This window comes from Mercurialis annua, linkage group LG1-X (genome assembly GCF_937616625.2).
Source record: "Mercurialis annua linkage group LG1-X, ddMerAnnu1.2, whole genome shotgun sequence".
Lineage (NCBI taxonomy): Eukaryota > Viridiplantae > Streptophyta > Magnoliopsida > Malpighiales > Euphorbiaceae > Mercurialis > Mercurialis annua.
In genome coordinates, this window is record NC_065570.1 from 73,720,859 (window position 1) to 73,738,755 (window position 17,897).

Below are 17,897 nucleotides of genomic sequence, written 5' to 3' on the forward strand. Positions count from 1 at the left end.
CTATTTGAAGTTTACTATGTATTCTCTCAACTACTATAAAAGGAGCTAAAATAATTACTATATACATAAAACGATACTCAAAACCTAAACTGATTTTAGCATCAAAAATTTAATCGGACAACCACCGACCGTTAGCTATCTATCCTGTTTTGCAGGTTTAATCAGTGGATCAAAAGGCAGACTCCATCAGTACTTATCTCAATTTATAATTATTATATATTAAAAATAAATTATAAAATGATATTTGAGTATTTTTACAAATTTTTAATAAACGATTAAAAAGTAAGAAATTTTATTATTCCACTATATATATATATATATATATATATATATTTACATATTAAATTTTATTTTTTTGGTATTAAAATATAAATATTGGCAAAAATATATATAATATGTTCCCAGTGAAGCCTGACCCAGTTGGCCAGGTCTTCCAAGTGTATTCCTAAAATTTTGGTATCGAGTTTCAGCGCCGCCATATTTAGGCGGTAGATTAGATTATTCTAACAGTTAATCTAGATTATGGCTATCTCGGAAAAAAATATAATATGTTAAAATAAAAGGATTGGTTTATATATATATATATATATATCAAAATTTTAAAAGTAAGTATTTATTATTTTTCATAACTAACTGTTATTGACTAATAAAAAATATTAATAAAAAGTTAGTTTAGTATAACCTATAACATTTTTGTTTTTAAAATTTCAGATCTAATTACTCCTAAGAAATTATAAATATAAAAAGGGAAAAAGGGCAAATATGCCCCTGTAGTATAGCGTGAAGCTCAACTTGGCCCTCATTGAATTTGCCATCTCATATAAGCCATTTACGTTTCAAAAGTGGCTCAAATGTGCCCCTGTCATTAACAGAAGATGAACGGTGTTAATTTTAGTCTACATGGAAAAGTAAATTCTCAAACAGAATATGAGTTGGCATTTATTGATGACATGGTAAATTGTGACATGGTATTTTTTAATTTAAAAAGAATACAAAAATCTTAAAATCTGTCTCTCTTTCATAACTCCCCTGCTTGCCGTAACTATCGCATTTTTCACTCTATTGGAGCTCCTCCGACGGTGATAGTAGGGCCATGTCCAGGAGCATTCTATATGAATGAAAATTTGGCAGCAGCAACATAACTTGAATCAAATGGTAATGGACAAGATGAGAAGAGCCATTGATTCCATGATTTTTCACTAAAACAGGACAATGAGAATGGCTAAATTCACTGTGAGACGCCATTAATGAAGCTCCAAAATTCTCAACAAACGATCCTAAACAGGAGGAAGAAGATCAACAATTCATAATAGTTTCTCCTTCGCCTCGAAAATTCATACCATCATTATTGTCATCCCTACCCTCATATTTTCCATATTCATCAATAGATCCAAATTTTATGAAATTGCAGAAACTAAAAAAGACGTCCAACAAATTTAAAGGGCAAAGTAGATTTGATCAAAAATAAGCAAATGAATGTAATAATATTCAGCAAATAAATTGATGAATAGTCCTACAAACAAGAAAAGGGAAACCTTTCAGAGCATAAAATGGACGTGGACAAACAATCCATCACTCACAACTATTCTAACCCAATCTTCTTTGTTTTCTCAGATTTTGATTAATTGAATCCATAAAATCTTACAATCCTATAAAAACATATCTTTAATTTTTCTTTTTTTTGCTGAACCCATTCCAAAACTCAGGACCACCTTCATCTCCGGTGCCATCTCCGCCACATAAAAGCTTACTTGATTTCTTGATATTTGATTCGGTGAAGGATTGCACGATTTTTGTTAACTCAGATCCCTTTTCACTGTTTGAAACTCAATTGATAGGTTTTTGTATGAGAGTTGAAAAATTATTGCACACAACCGTTGCGCCATGTCATTCGTGCAACAAACCAATTGTGCGTTAGCCATGTGAAAAATTGAATGATAAAAAAAATAAGTAATAATTAAAAGATTCCCTATCGCAAATGCTCATTGGCTTGATGTAAAAATGACGTGGCGCAACGGTTGCATGATTTCTTGATGTGATGATCTTTTGATGTGATAATAGTTTTTCGATCTGGATTTATGAAACGACTGTTTTTGGAAATAATGGTTGGTTGAAATTGTTGCAAGTGAAGGTCATAATCACTGTATTGAATTATAAATTGGAAGAAGAAATTTTTATTTCAGATGTGGAGATGAGCGGAATGCTGCAGATGGATGGCGGAGATTGGTCAATTGCCGGGACAAAAAAATAAAGCAATAGAGAAGAAAGCGATAGACTGGTAATTTTTTATTTGAATAAAAAATTACTCCCTCCGTCCCACTTTAAAAGTCACATTTGACTTTACACACAGATTTAAAACATCAATTATTCTTGTCTTTTCATGTTTTTTCATGTTTTACGCCTATTAATGATAGTGGAATTTTACATAGAGCTCTTTTAAGATAACTAAAATAAGGGTAAAATGGGATATTCAATGGAAAAATATTCTAAAAATAGTATGGGACTTTTTAAATGGGACCCAAAATAGAATATGAGACTTCTTAAACGGGACGGAGGGAGTAGATGATATGGAAAATGTGATATCGAATCAATTTTGCCAACTCGTATCTTGTATGAGAATTTGCTTTTCCACGTAGACTAAATTTAACACTGTTAGACTTCTGTTATTAACAGGGGCACGTTTGAGCCACTTTTGAAACGTTAATGGCTTAAATGAGATCGCAGATTCAATAAGGGCTTACTTGCGTCTTGTTATATACTATAGGGGCATATTTGCCCCTTTTCCCATATAAAAATAAAGGGAATTTGTAGTAAGATATTTAAATGGGTTAATTTCTAAAAAAATCACGAACTTTACACTAAGTTTCATTTTAATCATGACCTTTAAAAATTATCATTTAAAGGCATGAACTTTCATTTTGTTTCAAATCTATCATTTCAGTGTATTTTTATTAACTAAATTCTTCAATAAACTATTAATGAAAGACCCAAATTATAAATCGACATTAAATCTTATTATCTGTTAGTTAGAGTATATAGGATTAGAAATTTTTGGTTCGATAAAATACACCGGATTTTACTTTGGCGATAGATTTGAAACAAAATGAAAGTTCGTGCCTTTAAATGACAACTTTTAAAGTTCATGATTAAAATGAAACTTCGTATAAAGTTCGTGATTTTTTTAGGAATTAACCCTATTTAAATTCCATAAAACCATTTTCACCCAAGAAACCAAAGCACCAGTCTGGTCTTTATAGCCGTCGTCCACCGTGTGACTCAGCGTCGGAGTGCTGCTTAAAAATTTAAAAGCACTTGCGCCGTTGCAAACACCACCAAGCCTGGTATAGCCACTGGCTAATTTGATACTGAAGCAACAAGGTTAGTTGTACTTCTTTGTGTTATGTAGCACAATGTTGCTTTGTTTGCTTGTTGGTTCCACGGGCAATCATGAAATTGCCGATTCTGGCAGCGAATTTAAGTTTTTAATTGAATTTTTTGTTCTTTTGGACCAACACGTATTATACTCTTGCTTTGAATATGACTGTGTTTTTGTTGGTTGGGAACACATCTGCTTTGACGATGAACGTAGCAAACATTGTTAAAAATTGCTTGTTGATTGTTTTCTATTGCTCCGTGATCATGGATACACTTATTACTCCTATCAATTTGGTTGGTTATGGACTTACTTTTTTTAGGGTTATTTTATAATCTTTCAAAATAAAAAGCATTTAAAAGAGATGAGCAAGAGAACAGGAGAGCTCAAGGTTGTTTCTTCTTTAGAGAGAGTTTAGATAGACGAAACCAATGTATGTTTTCTTTTGGGTGGTGTTGGGTTGGGGAAAGAAGCTCATAGTTTCAATAATTATTATTAATCCAAATTATTTTTGGTTAAATATGAAGTTATATAAAGATAATATATTGAGAGAGTGGTTTTTACATTGTTAGTTAGATAGAATACAGAGTTAAATGATCTAAAATATGGAATTTTGAGTTTTTATGTCAAAATTCTATAAGTTCGATTCTTTTTATCATTGATGCCAAGCTTGTCCACAAGTATATACTATGAAGTGAGTGATGGCTGTGATTCGATTAGGACTCAAGAATCCAACTGTTGAACGTCTAAAACTTACATATTGCTCCTCTTCTTTTTGATAATTATCATTATCAACATGGGGGCAATAGTTCTAGGAAAACGAAAATTTACCTGTTGAACGTCTAAAACTTACATATTGCTCCTCTTTCTTGATAATTATCATTATCAACATGGGGACAATAGTTCTAGGAAAACAAAGATTTACTTAGTATTAGTTCATAATTATATTTAACTATTAATAAAAAAATTCGCACCTTTTTTGTCGGTTTAGGGTTTGAGAAATCTGCTAATCGGAGAATTTCTACCTGGAGAACTGTGGAATTGAATTTGGTACAATGACGGGTAACCAGCAAAATGAAGAACAAGAAGATGAAGAAGAATATGATGGAAGGTTGAGGCAATTGGAGGAGAGAATAGAAGCACATCCTGAAGACCCCTCTCTTCGTTTTGAACTCGTAAGAAGTCTTTCTTCTTCTTCTTCTTCTTCTTCTAATATATGCATGTACTTTTTTAAAAAAATGGCAGAGGTGTGCAGGGGGTATTGCTGTGGGAGAAATCAAAAGACGAGGCAGCCGAGCAATTACTACTATCGGCCAAATTAAACCCTCAAAACTCAGCCGCTTTCAAATATTTGGGAGATTATTATTACTATCACTGTCGCCCATCAGGTGAAGGTGATAGCAATGGTGATTCTCAGAGGGCTCTCAAGTGTTACCAGAGAGCCATCTCTCTCAATCCAGATGATTCTGACTGTGGAGACTCCCTCTGCGATCTGTTAGACCGCGTAGGGAAGGAGACATTGGAGGTCGCACTTTGCAAGGACGCTTCACAAAAGTCTCCAAGGGCATTTTGGGCATTCAGGAGATTGGGTTACCTTCACCTTCATCACACCCGTTGGTCTGATGCTGTTCCCTGCCTGCAACATGCCATTCGAGGTTATCCCACCTGTCCTGATTTGTGGGAAGTAAGTATTTCATTTTCATTTTTTTTAGCTCCTCGTACTCCTCACTCAACAAAATAACATGTATGTGCATCTGGTGGTGGTGTTTATTGGTTACTATACTTTATCCTATAGGCTCTGGGTTTTGCATATCAACGACTTGGTATGTTTACAGCTGCTACTAAGGTACATTTCATTTTTCTGCTTGCTTTCTACAGTTGATTTGTTCTTTTAAATTTTATTTCTAAACGTATAAGCTTCTCATCTGACTACTTTTGTCGCAACAAAATTTTGACTAGTCCTATGGCAGAGCCATCGAGTTGGAGGATACAAGACTTTTTGCTTTGATTGAAAGTGGCAATATCTTCTTGATGCTCGGTTCTTTCAGAAAAGTACGCTTTCTTTCTTTTTCCTTTTTTAATTTGCTTTCATTGAAAGTGGCAATATCAAATTTTTGCTTTTCCTTGTGCCTCTTTACTGGTTATCGGAAACATGGTTCAATCCAACTTAATACAGTTCCTCTTTGAATTAGGCTTTTATATTGGTTACTTCCTTCTTTTCCTACCTTATTTACAATCTTTAGACACTTGAGCTATACTTAACACGAAAAGGACTACATATATCAATTCCATGTCATCGTACACAATTGTTAATAGTATAGGTGTTTTTATGCTTAATCTTTCCAATTTCGCTTCATTTATTGATTTCAAATTCGATAATGATTTGTAAAGAGAAAAACTTGTTACACGTTCTTTTTGCAATTAGGGAATTGAGCACTTTCGGCGAGCTCTGGATATTTCACCTCACAATGTGGCTGCAAACTATGGGCTAGCTTCTGGATTGCTCAATTTGTCAAAGGAATGTATGAATTTGGGCGCATTCAGATGGGGAGCATCATTATTAGAGGTTTCTAAACTTCACTAGATCTCAGTTAATCCTTCCTTTGCTTTCCTTATATCTTTACGAATTCAAAGTGAACGTGAAAGTTGGTTCCTTTATGTTTCCAGGATGCTGGGAAAGTTGCTGTTGCTACTGCTCAGTTGGCTGCAAATGTTTCTTGCATCTGGAAATTGCACGGCGATATTCAAGTAAGCCCTTGTATAAATTTTTTAACCACCCTGCAAGCCACCATACAGAATCAAGTATTTTGCTTTAGTTACTAAGCATGGTGCTCACTTTTTAATCATTCAATGTTTAGATAAATCAGCTGTGTGTTGGACTCATCACATTGATGAGTTAATGTGGTGTTTTTTTTCTTTCTTATTTCTAGATCATTCATGCAAAATGTTTTCCATGGACGGAAGGAGATCACTATACAGAGTTTGATGAAAAAACTTTTAATGCTTCCATCTTTTCCTGGAACCAAGCTTGCAATGCGGCTGCAATGTCTGCGAGAAGGTCTTATCAACGGGCTTTGCATTTGACTCCTTGGCAAGCTAACCTTTATATTGACGTTGCAGTAACTTCAGATCTCATTTCTTCTATGACTGAGAACTGTGGGCTTGATTTTTATTCTTGGTATGGCATGCACTTTTTTGTTTATCTGATATCTTATGTTAGAAAACATTTGCATGTTTAGTTTACTACCTTCTCTCCCAGGCAGCTACCAGAGAAGATGGCTTTGGGGGCCTTGTTACTTGAGAGTGACAACCCTGAGTTCTGGGTAGCACTAGGGTGTTTATCCGGTCATAACGCAATGCAGCAACATGCCTTGATCAGGGGGTTGCAATTGGATGTATCTTCAGCCGTTGCTTGGGCATTTCTTGGGAAGGTACTGTGTGCATAGGATGAAATGCTGTCCTCTTTTGCTTTCTTGGTAATAATTTCGAGTGTGTGTAAGGTGGATTTGACTTCTGTTACTAACTTGTGAATTTTCTTAATCCCTTATCAGGTTAGTCTTCTATTACATAGAAAGCGTAAAATTTCAGACTTGTTGTCAACTTGTCAAGTTTGGATTTTATTCTCACTAAAGATTGGTTACTTTATTTTTATCTACCTTGTCTATTTTACCATCGGATGAAAGTGATTTTAATTCATCTAATGGTGATAAATAGGCAAAGTAACATTTACTTTGAAAAAACAAAGTAACCATAGAAAACACCTATAAGTTTCCTCATGTATACATGTATCATAGAAATTTATCTTTTCATGCTGTTGAAGTTTTCTTTCTGACATTGCATGAAATATAAGTGATATAGATATCTTCAGAGAAATTCTGATGGTAGTTAGGTGGAAAAATTATTATATGAAATGGTCAGGAACTCAGGATTTGTTGATGGGATTCAAGTTTAAAGTTTGGGGATCTCTATTTCTGAATAACTAAGAGAACAGACATAACTGCGCCTGTGAAACTCACAATAGACATTTATAGATCAGAGTAGCTTTCTATTGAATCCTTACTAGTAATAATCATAAAAGCAAAAGCTGATCCTTAACATGTCTCTCATTTCTTTGTAGTCAACTATAGTTTGATTATGGAGATAGCCCAACATCAAATCCTTGCTAACTGATAAACTTTTTAAACATTTGATAAACTTTTCAAACATTCTGGACGGTCCGGTGTTTCGTATAACTACCAGCTTGTAAATTTTAAAGGGCGTACAGGAATCGAAATTAAGTGGGGCAAAATAGAAAAAAATTCATATGATATACAGAATTTAAAATCTATTGAAATTGAGGGGGTCAATATGTAATAATTGTCTAAATACCATGACAAATTTTAAAAAAATTACTTTAAAAAATTACTTTAAAAAATTGTATCTTTCAAAAAATAAGAGGGGCAAATGCTCCTCTTAGCCACCATGTAGCTATGCCACTGCAAGCAGTGCTCGGAAACAATTAGAATTTTTGGGCACGGGAAGTCCCATTGATGTTGGGCATTATGTAATATGAACAATTGTCTGAGTATCCTCAGGGTAGTTTACTTTGGTTTGTTTCTACTCTGTTTTGATTTTTTCTTTCACAGCTATTCAGAGAAGAAGGCGGGATGCAATTGGCAAGACAAGCATTTGATTGTGCTAGAAGTGTAGATCCTTCACTTGCATTACCATGGGCAGGGATGGCAGCGGATGCGGATACTAGGTAGCTTTTTATTACAATTTCACTTGGTAAAAAGACATATTCGTTCGACATATTATCATTTGACTGCTATTTGATGTCAACTATTTTTTTTCCTTTCAGGAAGCCTGTAGTAGATGAGGCTTTTGAGAGCTGTTTAAGAGCCGTGCAGATATTGCCTGTAAAAAATCTGTACCCTTCCCTTCTTTTCCTCTTCAAATATGTTGTGAGAGTGAAACTAGTAATAGGCATTTAATTTGCTAGCTAGCTTTTTTGGTTGTTTCATGTTGATATGAGTACTTGTGAAAAGATATACTTGAGTTATTACCTTCTTGTTTACTGATGCCTTGCATGGCTGTACTTGCTGCTCCATTTGTGGCAGCTGGCGGAGTTCCAACTCGGTCTTGTTAAGCTTGCTTTTCTTTCAGGGCACCTTGCATCTTCACAGGTATGACCATTCTTATGAAAGCAAGCAAATTTTGTCTATCAAAGAAATACATTCCCATTATGTCCTTTTTGATTCAAAAGCTAACAGGGACTTGCTTATGAAGGTCATCTAATAGCTAATTATCCTACAGGTATTTGGAGCCATTCACCTGGCAGTCTTGCGCGCTCCGCACTATCCTGAATCTCATAATCTGAAAGGGCTAGTTTGCGAGGCACGATGTGATTATCAAGCAGCTATTGCCTCATATAGGCTAGCACGCTGCATGATCAACATTTCATCAGGCAATGCTTCAAAATCTCATTTTCACGATATAGCAGTTAACTTGGCCCGAACCCTTTGTAAGGTAATCTCGTTGGTCTTGTTTTCTCATTTTACTTTTAGGTTTCTCTTGTTTTTTTATATCTACTTTAAGCTTCTGCATGGACCTGTATGTGTTACTCAAATGCCTTCTCTTTAGTAAGTATTTTCATTTGGTGCAGGCTGGGTATGCTGCAGATGCTGTTCAAGAATGTGAAAATTTGATGAAAGAAGGTTCAATTTAAGTATATGCATATTAATTTGTATACTCTAACCTTCATTTCTTCATCCTATTTAAGTCATGTGCATGTACCTAATGGGCTAATGCATTATTGCTACAATTTTTAGTTTAATGCTTCTTTATGTCATACGGATTCTTGAAATTGTTTAACATGAGGTGAAATCGAGTTATACAGCACTTAATTTAAAAGAATACCACAGTTGTATAGTACGTGTTGCATGGTTTGCAATCTTGGAATTCATTTTTTTCAGCTTAAGTTGTGTTATTACTAGTTCTTTTAGAAAAATAAACATATATACAGTTATTTTTAAGTCTTGCAATGTGATTCATTTTTATTTCTTCAAGGTATTCTTGATCCGGGAGGCCTCCAAATTTATGCCTTTTCTCTGTGGCAACTTGGTAAGAGTGACCTTGCCCTCTCTGTGGCAATTGATCTGGCTGGCAGGTTTTCTACAATGGAGCAAACATCTGCAGCTGCTTCTGTTAGTTTTTTCTGCAGATTGCTTTATTACATTTGTGGACTAGATTCAGCAATTCCTAGAATTGTAAAAATCCCAAAAGAACTTTTCCAGAGCTCAAAAGTCAGCTTCATACTGTCTGCTATACATGCTCTTGATCAGAGTAATCGGCTTGAGTCAGCTGTTTCCAGTAGCCGCAGCTCTATTGTTTCTCAAGAAGATATCACTGGAATGCACTATTTAATAGCGCTTGGTAAATTAGTAAGTTTATTGCATTTTGGAACTTCAGATATAATGTTGAGCTCTGGGCAGTAATTTTTTTATATCTGAAAATTAATACTTAAAATTCGTATTCTTGGGCCAATACAGATAAAACATGGATCAGAATATTTCCTTGGATTTCTGAGTGGAATCGATCACCTAAAAAAGGCACTTCATAAGTACCCTAACAGTGAACTGATAAGGTACAACATAATTTTCATTATACTTGGTGATGCCAAGGTTTCAGTATCTTCTGTATGTAATTAGAGTCCAGATTCTTTCACCTGGTTAGAGTCTAGTCTAACCATCATAAAACTCTTTGACAATGGTCCATTAGACTATCTATTAATCCCGACTCCTTTTAAGCTCTTCTTTCATCAAGATATGAGTAGAGTTAACAGTTGATTTGTTGAGACATATGAAGGAAGTGAGCTCACTGAGCTGAAGTACTAGTACAATATTCAGTCTTTTACTTCTCGTGTTGACTCTTCTTTCTATATCCAATTTGACCATGTGCGACGTCTAACTTTAATGGCATAATTGATGAATATTGGTGACAATTGCAACTATTCTTTCTCTTAATTTTCCTTGTGATGATTGCATTAATTGATGTCTGGATTCACAAAAGTAAGATCTATAAGCTAACCCCTGGGATTTGATTCATAGGCTATATCATACACGCACATTCATTATTCATGCTCAATTTGTAGAAAACTTATTTTAAAGATGATTGTAGAACTTTTTAGTGTTGCTAAGTTCTATGCTCTTCTAATTTTTTGTACCGATGCATTTATGGTGCATTAATCTTTTAGTTATCAGTAATTTTCTGTTATGGTTTTCTGTCGGAGCTTCTTGTAAGCCCATCGACTACTTTTAACTGTTTTCTATCTGCCTTGCCCCTGATCCAAACATCATGGGAACAGGAATCTACTCGGTCATCTTTTGCTATCCAGTGAAGAGTGGAAAGAAACTCATGTTGCAAGTAGGTGTTCTACAATAGACCGTCCTTGTAATACCAATAAAGTGGGATTAAAGTCAGCTTGCGAGATCCTTGGTGCTGGATCCGTTGCTTGCTATGCAGTTGGCAACAAAGATCCGAAGTATTCCTTCCCCACTTGCGGGTATCAGTGCCAGAATGGGCCTAGCGGCATTCAACAACTGCAAAAGTATGGAAAAAAGCTTGCTCTTTATCTTAGGTTTTCTAGATCATTATTTGGATTTGACTTCTTTTGTTGAAACTAAAAGATGCATTTTCTGAATTTTTTTCTAATAAAATACTTTGGTATAATGCGGTTTCACAATCTTTTTTTAATTAAAGTTTCCATTTAGAGAGATGCAAAATCTCAAAAATATAGCTTCTCCTACACATTAGACATAACAGCTGTGGTGATTGATCTGTTCTTCTTGAAACATGCAGATACTTACGCCAAGAACCTTGGAATCATAATGCACGATATTTGCTTATACTTAATATTTTACAGAGGGCTCGAGAGGAGAGATTCCCTCGGCAACTATGTGTAGCTCTCGGACGACTGATAAAAGCGGCACTTGGCAATGAGCTATATGCTAGAGAAAGCTTGTCATATCAATATCAAAAGTTTCAGCTTCTGCTTTGTCATTCTGAAATTAGTTTGCAAGTTGGGAATCCAATAGGCTGTATCAAGCTTGCTAAAAGAGCTGTGTCGCTTTCGCTTCCTGTGAACTATTTGTTTTTTGGGCACTTGCTGCTATGTAGAGTCTATGCTGCTGAAGCTAATCTCTTAAACCTTCAGGAAGAGTATGTAAGATGCCTGGAGCTTAGGACAGACTACCATATAGGATGGGTATGCCTTAAAATCTTGGAAGCTCAGTATGGCATTCACTCTGACTCAAATATATCAGAGCTGAGTTTCGAAGAAGGCTCAAAAGAATGGAAGTATTCATGGAACATGTGGATGGCTGTATTCAATGTTGTTTTTGGTTTAGTATCTTCATGGAAGCAGGACTTTTCATCATCCGAAGAATGTTTTGCGCAAGCATATTCATTGGCGGGTGTTGACAGTTGTCTTTTTCTCTGCCATGGTATGTTCTATTACTAAATTGGTCTTGAGCCTAGTAAATATTGCTGTCTTTCTATTCCTAAATACTCCCTCCATCCCATTTAAGAAGGGACAAATGACTTTTACACATAATTTAAGAAAACATTAGTTACTATAGTTTTTTCTTATTTTACCCCTATTAATGATGGTCGTATAATTTGTATATAGACTAATAATCATTAATTATAGAAAGAGAAAGTGGGTAAAAGAGGCCAATTTATATAAATTGGCACAGAAAACACGATATGGCCTTCTTAAGTGGGACATGTAAAATGGGCTGTCCCTTCTTCAATGGGACGGAGGGAGTAAATATTATTATTATATGATCATAGACCAGCGCTTCTTGATGATATATATAGATAACATAGATTGGTCATTTCTTGTGTTTATGATCTAATAATTGATGAATCCAGGTACTACCTGTATGGAGCTTGCGAGGCAGTCGTGTAGTTCCCAGTTCTTGTCACTTGCTGTAAAGAGTCTCACCGGAGCTCACGCAAATTCCATTACCCCCTTGCCTATTGTATCCTTATTGCTGGCACAAGCAGAAGGGAGTCTTGGTTCTAAGCAGAAGTGGCAGAAGAACCTCCGGCTTGAGTGGTATTCTTGGCCAGCAGGTATGTTTATGATCCATGTATGCATGTGTACGTGTGAGATAGAGATGAAGTTGCTTTTGAACCCGTCATTGTGATTTTAGTTAGTTACCCTTTGGAATTTGGAAAGATTATTTATTGCCTATGAATGAATACTGATTTAGCTACTGTTAAAGATTGTTAATGCATGTTAATGAGACTATTGGATACTAGTAGGTGGTGGGAATATGTGACAGCTGCTGATTAAGTTACTGCTATAGATGGTTAATAAATATGTAGGGAAAAACTTGTATATAGCATATGTTCTCATATTCTTTCATGCTTTCCTCAGAAATGAGACCTGCAGAACTCTTCTTTCAAATGCATTTGCTTGCAAGACAGTCAGAATATGGATTGGACTCGTTGTCCAATGTGGAATTCTGTCAAACCCCTCGGAAATGGGTCCTTCGAGCAATTCATACAAATCCTTCCTGTTTGCGATATTGGAAGGTTTTGCAGAAGCTTATTGAGGGAGTTATCTAATTGAGTTCACACTTGTGGAAGATGTTTAGTTTTTTTGAAGCTTCTGCATTAAGCGTTGGACAAATACATCAAAAAAGGGCTGTTGGTTCTGTCTTGGTGTCGTAAGGTTTAATTGAAAGATCGGGCTCCACAGCTGTTCCGGCTTGCTGGTGGAGGACCATGCTGTGTTTTTTGCATATGAATTGGTGCAGCTGCAACCTGCAAGTAATTCAATTGCACTCGTTGGACAGAAATCTCAGGAGCATAGCCGATTTCAGTTGAGTGCAGCGCCATTAGCCTGTAAATTTATGCGGATAATTTTTGATAATAATGTATTGGATTTACTTTTATAGTATATGTAGCGCAACCTTTTGATTTAGTTGTGAATTCCGCTATTTGACACATGTATGGGATATTATAAAAGCGTAAATGCATTAGAAAGTGCTGCCTTTAGGAATTACAGTCTGACCTTTTATTTATCTGCCGCTGCTTATTGACTTGGAGCTTTGAAGCTCAAGGGATGGATCCCAATCTAGCGAGGATGAGAGAATCTTAGAGATAGAGATGACAACTTGGGTGATGAAGGGGCGAGCATTAATATCAGGAGAAACGCAGGTCTGAGCGAGCTGGGCAAGGGAGAAAGCCAGGTCTAAGGGGTACTGATTTCCTAAGGAAGGGTCCATGAACCCATAGAATTGCTGTCTGACGTTGTCCCCCTCCAGCACCCCATTTATGGATGCAGACAGCATCTCCTCCCCTGCGTTCTTCTCAGGAGCCGCTTCTTTCCCGGACAAGAGCTCCAACATTACTACTCCAAATGCAAATACATCTAATTTTGGGGTAATTACTCCATTCTCCATGTACTCTGGGGCCATATACCCTTGAGTTCCCACAACGTGTCGAGTGAGGTGCATTCCTCCTGTGTCTGTTTCACCTTCATTTTCCAGCACTCTTGCGAGGCCGAAGTTAGCTAGCTTGGCTCGCAGGTTCGCATCCAACAGAATGTTGCTGCTCTTCAAATTCTTGTGGACATATGGAGGGTTTGTATAATTGTGGAGGTAATTGAGGGCGTCAGCGACATCGTGGGCAATCTGAACTCTTTGCTTCCAAGTCAGTGCGGGAACATCACGGAGACAGTCGCTGAGAGCCCCGTGGTCAGCCAACTCGTAAACTAGGTAGGTATTGCCATCATGGAGGCAGAAACCAGACATCCTGATGATGTTAGAATGGTTGATCTTCTTCAGAATGTTGATCTCCCCGGAGACGTCTCCCTTCACTACCTTCACGGCAGCTGCGTCCCCCTTGAAGGATCCCTTGTAAACACTTCCCTTAATTCTATTATCTTCGCTGAAATAGGAGGTGGCCTTCTGTAAGTCGTCAAACTTATACACTGTCAACGACTCGATAGCAAATGCAACGCCATCGGAAGATGTAGACCAAGATTTGCTACAGGGAACCACAGCTGAGTCCGACTGTAGCGGCTTGTCATTAGGCAGTGAAGTGTGGAGGATAGGTTTAGGCTTAGGATGAAGCCTGCGGTACCAAAACAGAAGTCCAAGCAGCATGAAAACAAGAAGCAAAGCAACTCCTAATCCAACACCCACAAACACCCACTTTCTGTTGGTGGAAGAATTGTCCTCGGCCGCAGGGACAATGGGGATCTGGGGAGATGGGGCGGCAGGAGGAGGACCGTCCACCGGAGGTTTGAGGGCAGTGGGTTGGGTGGTCAAAGGAACGAGAATTGGGGTGAAGGGAAAAATGATGCTGGTAGAGGACAGCTCGTTTGCGTCTAAGATAGACTGCTGGGGGACGCCGAATAATTGAGCGATGGAAGAGATGGAATCACCCCAAGTGACCATGTAGGTGACCAAGTAGTTGAACCCCATAGCTGTCTGATTGGCAGTCGGGCAGGCGCACCTCAGGGGGACTTGCAGCTGCATGCCCACCGTCAGATTTCGGTCGCCGTAAGGGTTCTGAGCTATCATGGCCTGGCAGGTGGAGAGCCCCTGGTAGGTGTCGTTGGCCACGTTGAAGTAAGTCTCTGTAGGGAGCTTGAGAGCGTAGGTGGCGTTGTGCTGGTAGTAGCGGCGGGCATGGCAGGAGCAGGTGACGGGGACGATGAGCTGAGTGTCGGCGGGAACGGAGGCGAAGTCGGAGGAGACGTTGTTGAGGGAAGCAACCAGAGAGGCGGACTGTGGGGCGCCCAAAAGATAAGAGATGGAGACAGGAGTGGTGTAGTAGGGCGGAGCAGAGCGGAAGGTGAGGTAGGATTGGCAGGATGATCGGAGAGCGTTGCAGTGAAATCCATGGGTGAAGTTATCGAAGGCGGGGTTGTAGCAGTCCAGCTGCTTGTTGTTTACATAAGTTTGCTGCCCTTGGGATTGCATAATCCAACTCCAACCCCAAGCTACTAACCACAAACATTCTACTTTTGCAGCCGCCATCCAAATCAATTCTTCAATGGAGAAGAAGAAGAAGTAAAGAGTAGAGATGTGTTGAAAAATCTAATGCAAAGACTTATCAACACCCAAACTGAGTTGGAATTTAATTTCTCACCCAACAGACGCGCAATACACCAGTCCCCACCATTGACCTTGACTATACATTTTTGTAGGACTTGATAAATAAATACTCTTATCCCACTTTTATACTCCCTCCGTCCTGTAAAAATAGGAAAAAGTAGCTACTTTTTTTGCCCACAAAAATAGTAAAAATAGTGTTGGTTAACTATAAAATTATTAAAATACCCTTATATCAACATTAATTGATTTAAAGTTTTAATATATGCTGTTTATACATCTAAAATTCTATTGGTTAATATTTATATAGTGGCTTTGGGTTGTGTGAATCACTAATTTATTATGATTTACTTCAAGAAATTAAAAGGATAATTTAAAAAAATTATCACAAATTACCTATATTTAACTAGTTTCTTAATTTTTGTGAAAGAGCTACTTTTTCTATCTTTACGGGACGGAGGGAGTATAATTTTATATTAGAAATTTAAAAAATAATTATATTTATTCATTTATGTTAGTATAATTTTATCTTTTTTGATGTGTTCTAGCTTTGTTTAGGAGGCGTTTGGTTTAGACAGCTGTTTCAATTTTGTTAACTATTCAGTAAAATTATTTCTACTAATATATACTATTTTTATAATATATAAAATTATTTAAATGATAAGCTAAATATTTTATTTATAGTATAGTAGTTATAATTAAATAATTTTTAAATTATAAATTTATCAAAAATAACTTAAAATTGAATCTTAATTTTTTATTTATTATTTTTAAAAATAATTTATTTATTATATGAAAAATAAAAAAATAACCGTATCCTTTAGGGTCAATTAACGTATCAACAACACTAACTATAAAGATTTCATAAAATATAAAATAGATATAATCTACCAGCTGTTACCAGTTACAAATAACAGCTGAACCAAACAAATTTTAATATTTATATAATAATAATTCTGTTGTGTTGGTACTATTTTGAACTCGACTAATATTTTATTATTTTGGTCGATCACCTATTTTGGTTTTTGATAAATTCAGTTTTATAAAATTTTATTAATTATTTATTCAATGTTCTTATGATGGCTCAAACTTGTCAATTTCATAATTTTTGCGCTTTTCCGACTGTAGATATTTAAAAAAAAAATTCAAAATTTGTACCAGTCTATTATTTAATTCACCTTAAATAAATAAGGTAAATTTCCAGTTAAACATTTATAATTATAACATAGGCCACTTTAGATCTTAGTCGTACACATTAATTAAAAAAATATTTCAAAATAATTGTGTGTTGCTTATCATAGTACTAAACATTAAATTTACTATTTAATTTTGTCAAAAAAATAGAATTTATACAATACAGAATTTCATTGGACAATAATTTGTGTATTAATTACTGTAACACGATATATAAAATTTAAATGGATTATAAATAAAATTGATTTATAAAATAGTGATTTTAATTTTTATAAATTATTAATCTATCATGACTCATTTAAAAAAAATCAAAGATTATTTTAAAAAGATATTGTAAGTTAAGCTTTAACTGAGAATAGAAAATAGTAATAATTTATATTTTTTCATGAACATAATAATCGCAATATATTCTCCATATGGACATGACAATAGGGAGGTGCCAATGACCTCCTAACTCAATTTGCTAGGAGTGAGATCCAAAGTTCTAGAGATCTTGAGTTTAACACCTTATAGAAATAAAATGGTGAAAATTTATAATTTATGGAAGAGTATGTTTGGAGAAGGCTACAAGCATCAGAAGCGGCAGCTGCGTTATTACTCTGCCATGATGGTCGTAAGGCTATGCATTCAATATAAACAGCGTGATTGCATAAAAATTTACACATATTTATAAACACTAAGGGGTTGTTTGTTACAAATGAATTTCACAATTTTTATGGAATTCAATTGAATTTCTACAAGATATGTGTTTGGTTCAAATGAATTTTCACAATTTAAATTTAAATTTATATTTAAAATTACAATATTCAATTTATTTCACTTAATTTAATATTATTTTCATATATAAAATTCGGAAAATTAACTACAAAAATTCATTTTTCAAATGATTTTCATGTAGAATTCATTTAGAATTGAAATGAATTTTACACTAGAATTGATCCAAACAGGTCTTAAGTATAATTCAAATGCTGTAAATGTAGGATTGAACCGCCATGATGGTAAGATTCTACATTTTAGAAGTTTGGAGCCTCCCTATTGTGTATTTCCGTTAAAAAACAATAGGGAGGCTCTAAATTTCTAAATGTAGAATCATACCGATAAACCAATTAATATACTTTCCTAATTTTCCTATTTCTTTAAATAAACGCGTGGTTTTAATGCCCCCCCCCCCCCCCCCCCCCCCCCAATCAATAAGACAACCATGTGAAGCCCTTCAG

General features: G+C 35.7%; 2 protein-coding genes across 3 annotated transcripts; one reads left to right on the plus strand and one right to left on the minus strand.

Moving 5' to 3' along the window:
- The first annotated feature begins 3,207 nt into the window (after positions 1–3,207).
- LOC126664683 (tetratricopeptide repeat protein SKI3) lies at positions 3,208–13,424 on the plus strand. Its single transcript, XM_050357191.2, has 20 exons — positions 3,208–3,378; positions 4,365–4,548; positions 4,629–5,057; positions 5,169–5,219; positions 5,333–5,425; positions 5,799–5,939; positions 6,041–6,121; positions 6,304–6,551; positions 6,633–6,804; positions 7,999–8,114; positions 8,214–8,271; positions 8,473–8,538; positions 8,669–8,881; positions 9,018–9,069; positions 9,422–9,795; positions 9,904–9,998; positions 10,719–10,961; positions 11,213–11,856; positions 12,287–12,490; positions 12,798–13,424. Exons 2-20 carry the CDS (start codon positions 4,429–4,431, stop codon positions 12,986–12,988), a joined length of 3,591 nt encoding a protein of 1,196 aa, XP_050213148.1. The 5' UTR covers positions 3,208–3,378; positions 4,365–4,428; the 3' UTR covers positions 12,989–13,424.
- LOC126664684 (protein LYK5) lies at positions 6,632–15,614 on the minus strand. 2 transcript variants are annotated; one of them, XM_050357193.2, is made up of 2 exons: positions 13,437–15,614; positions 6,632–13,265 (listed from the first exon to the last, which is right to left on the minus strand). In XM_050357193.2, exon 1 carries the CDS (start codon positions 15,409–15,411, stop codon positions 13,444–13,446), a length of 1,968 nt encoding a protein of 655 aa, XP_050213150.1. In that variant the 5' UTR covers positions 15,412–15,614; the 3' UTR covers positions 6,632–13,265; positions 13,437–13,443. The 2 variants fall into 2 exon arrangements, with proteins under 2 accessions (XP_050213150.1, XP_050213149.1); XM_050357192.2 differs by having other exon boundaries at positions 6,632–13,186; positions 13,437–15,613.
- Positions 15,615–17,897: the final 2,283 nt, after the last annotated feature.

Excerpts from the sequence above, each read along its gene's own strand:
- LOC126664683 (XM_050357191.2), top strand. The coding sequence starts at position 4,429 with ATGACGGGTAACCAGCAAAATGAAGAACAAGAAGATGAAGAAGAATAT. Across the intron at positions 5,220-5,332 it reads TGTTTACAGCTGCTACTAAG|TCCTATGGCAGAGCCATCGA; the intron begins GTACATTTCATT and ends AATTTTGACTAG. Across the intron at positions 12,491-12,797 it reads GTGGTATTCTTGGCCAGCAG|AAATGAGACCTGCAGAACTC; the intron begins GTATGTTTATGA and ends TGCTTTCCTCAG.
- LOC126664684 (XM_050357193.2), bottom strand. The coding sequence starts at position 15,411 with ATGGCGGCTGCAAAAGTAGAATGTTTGTGGTTAGTAGCTTGGGGTTGG.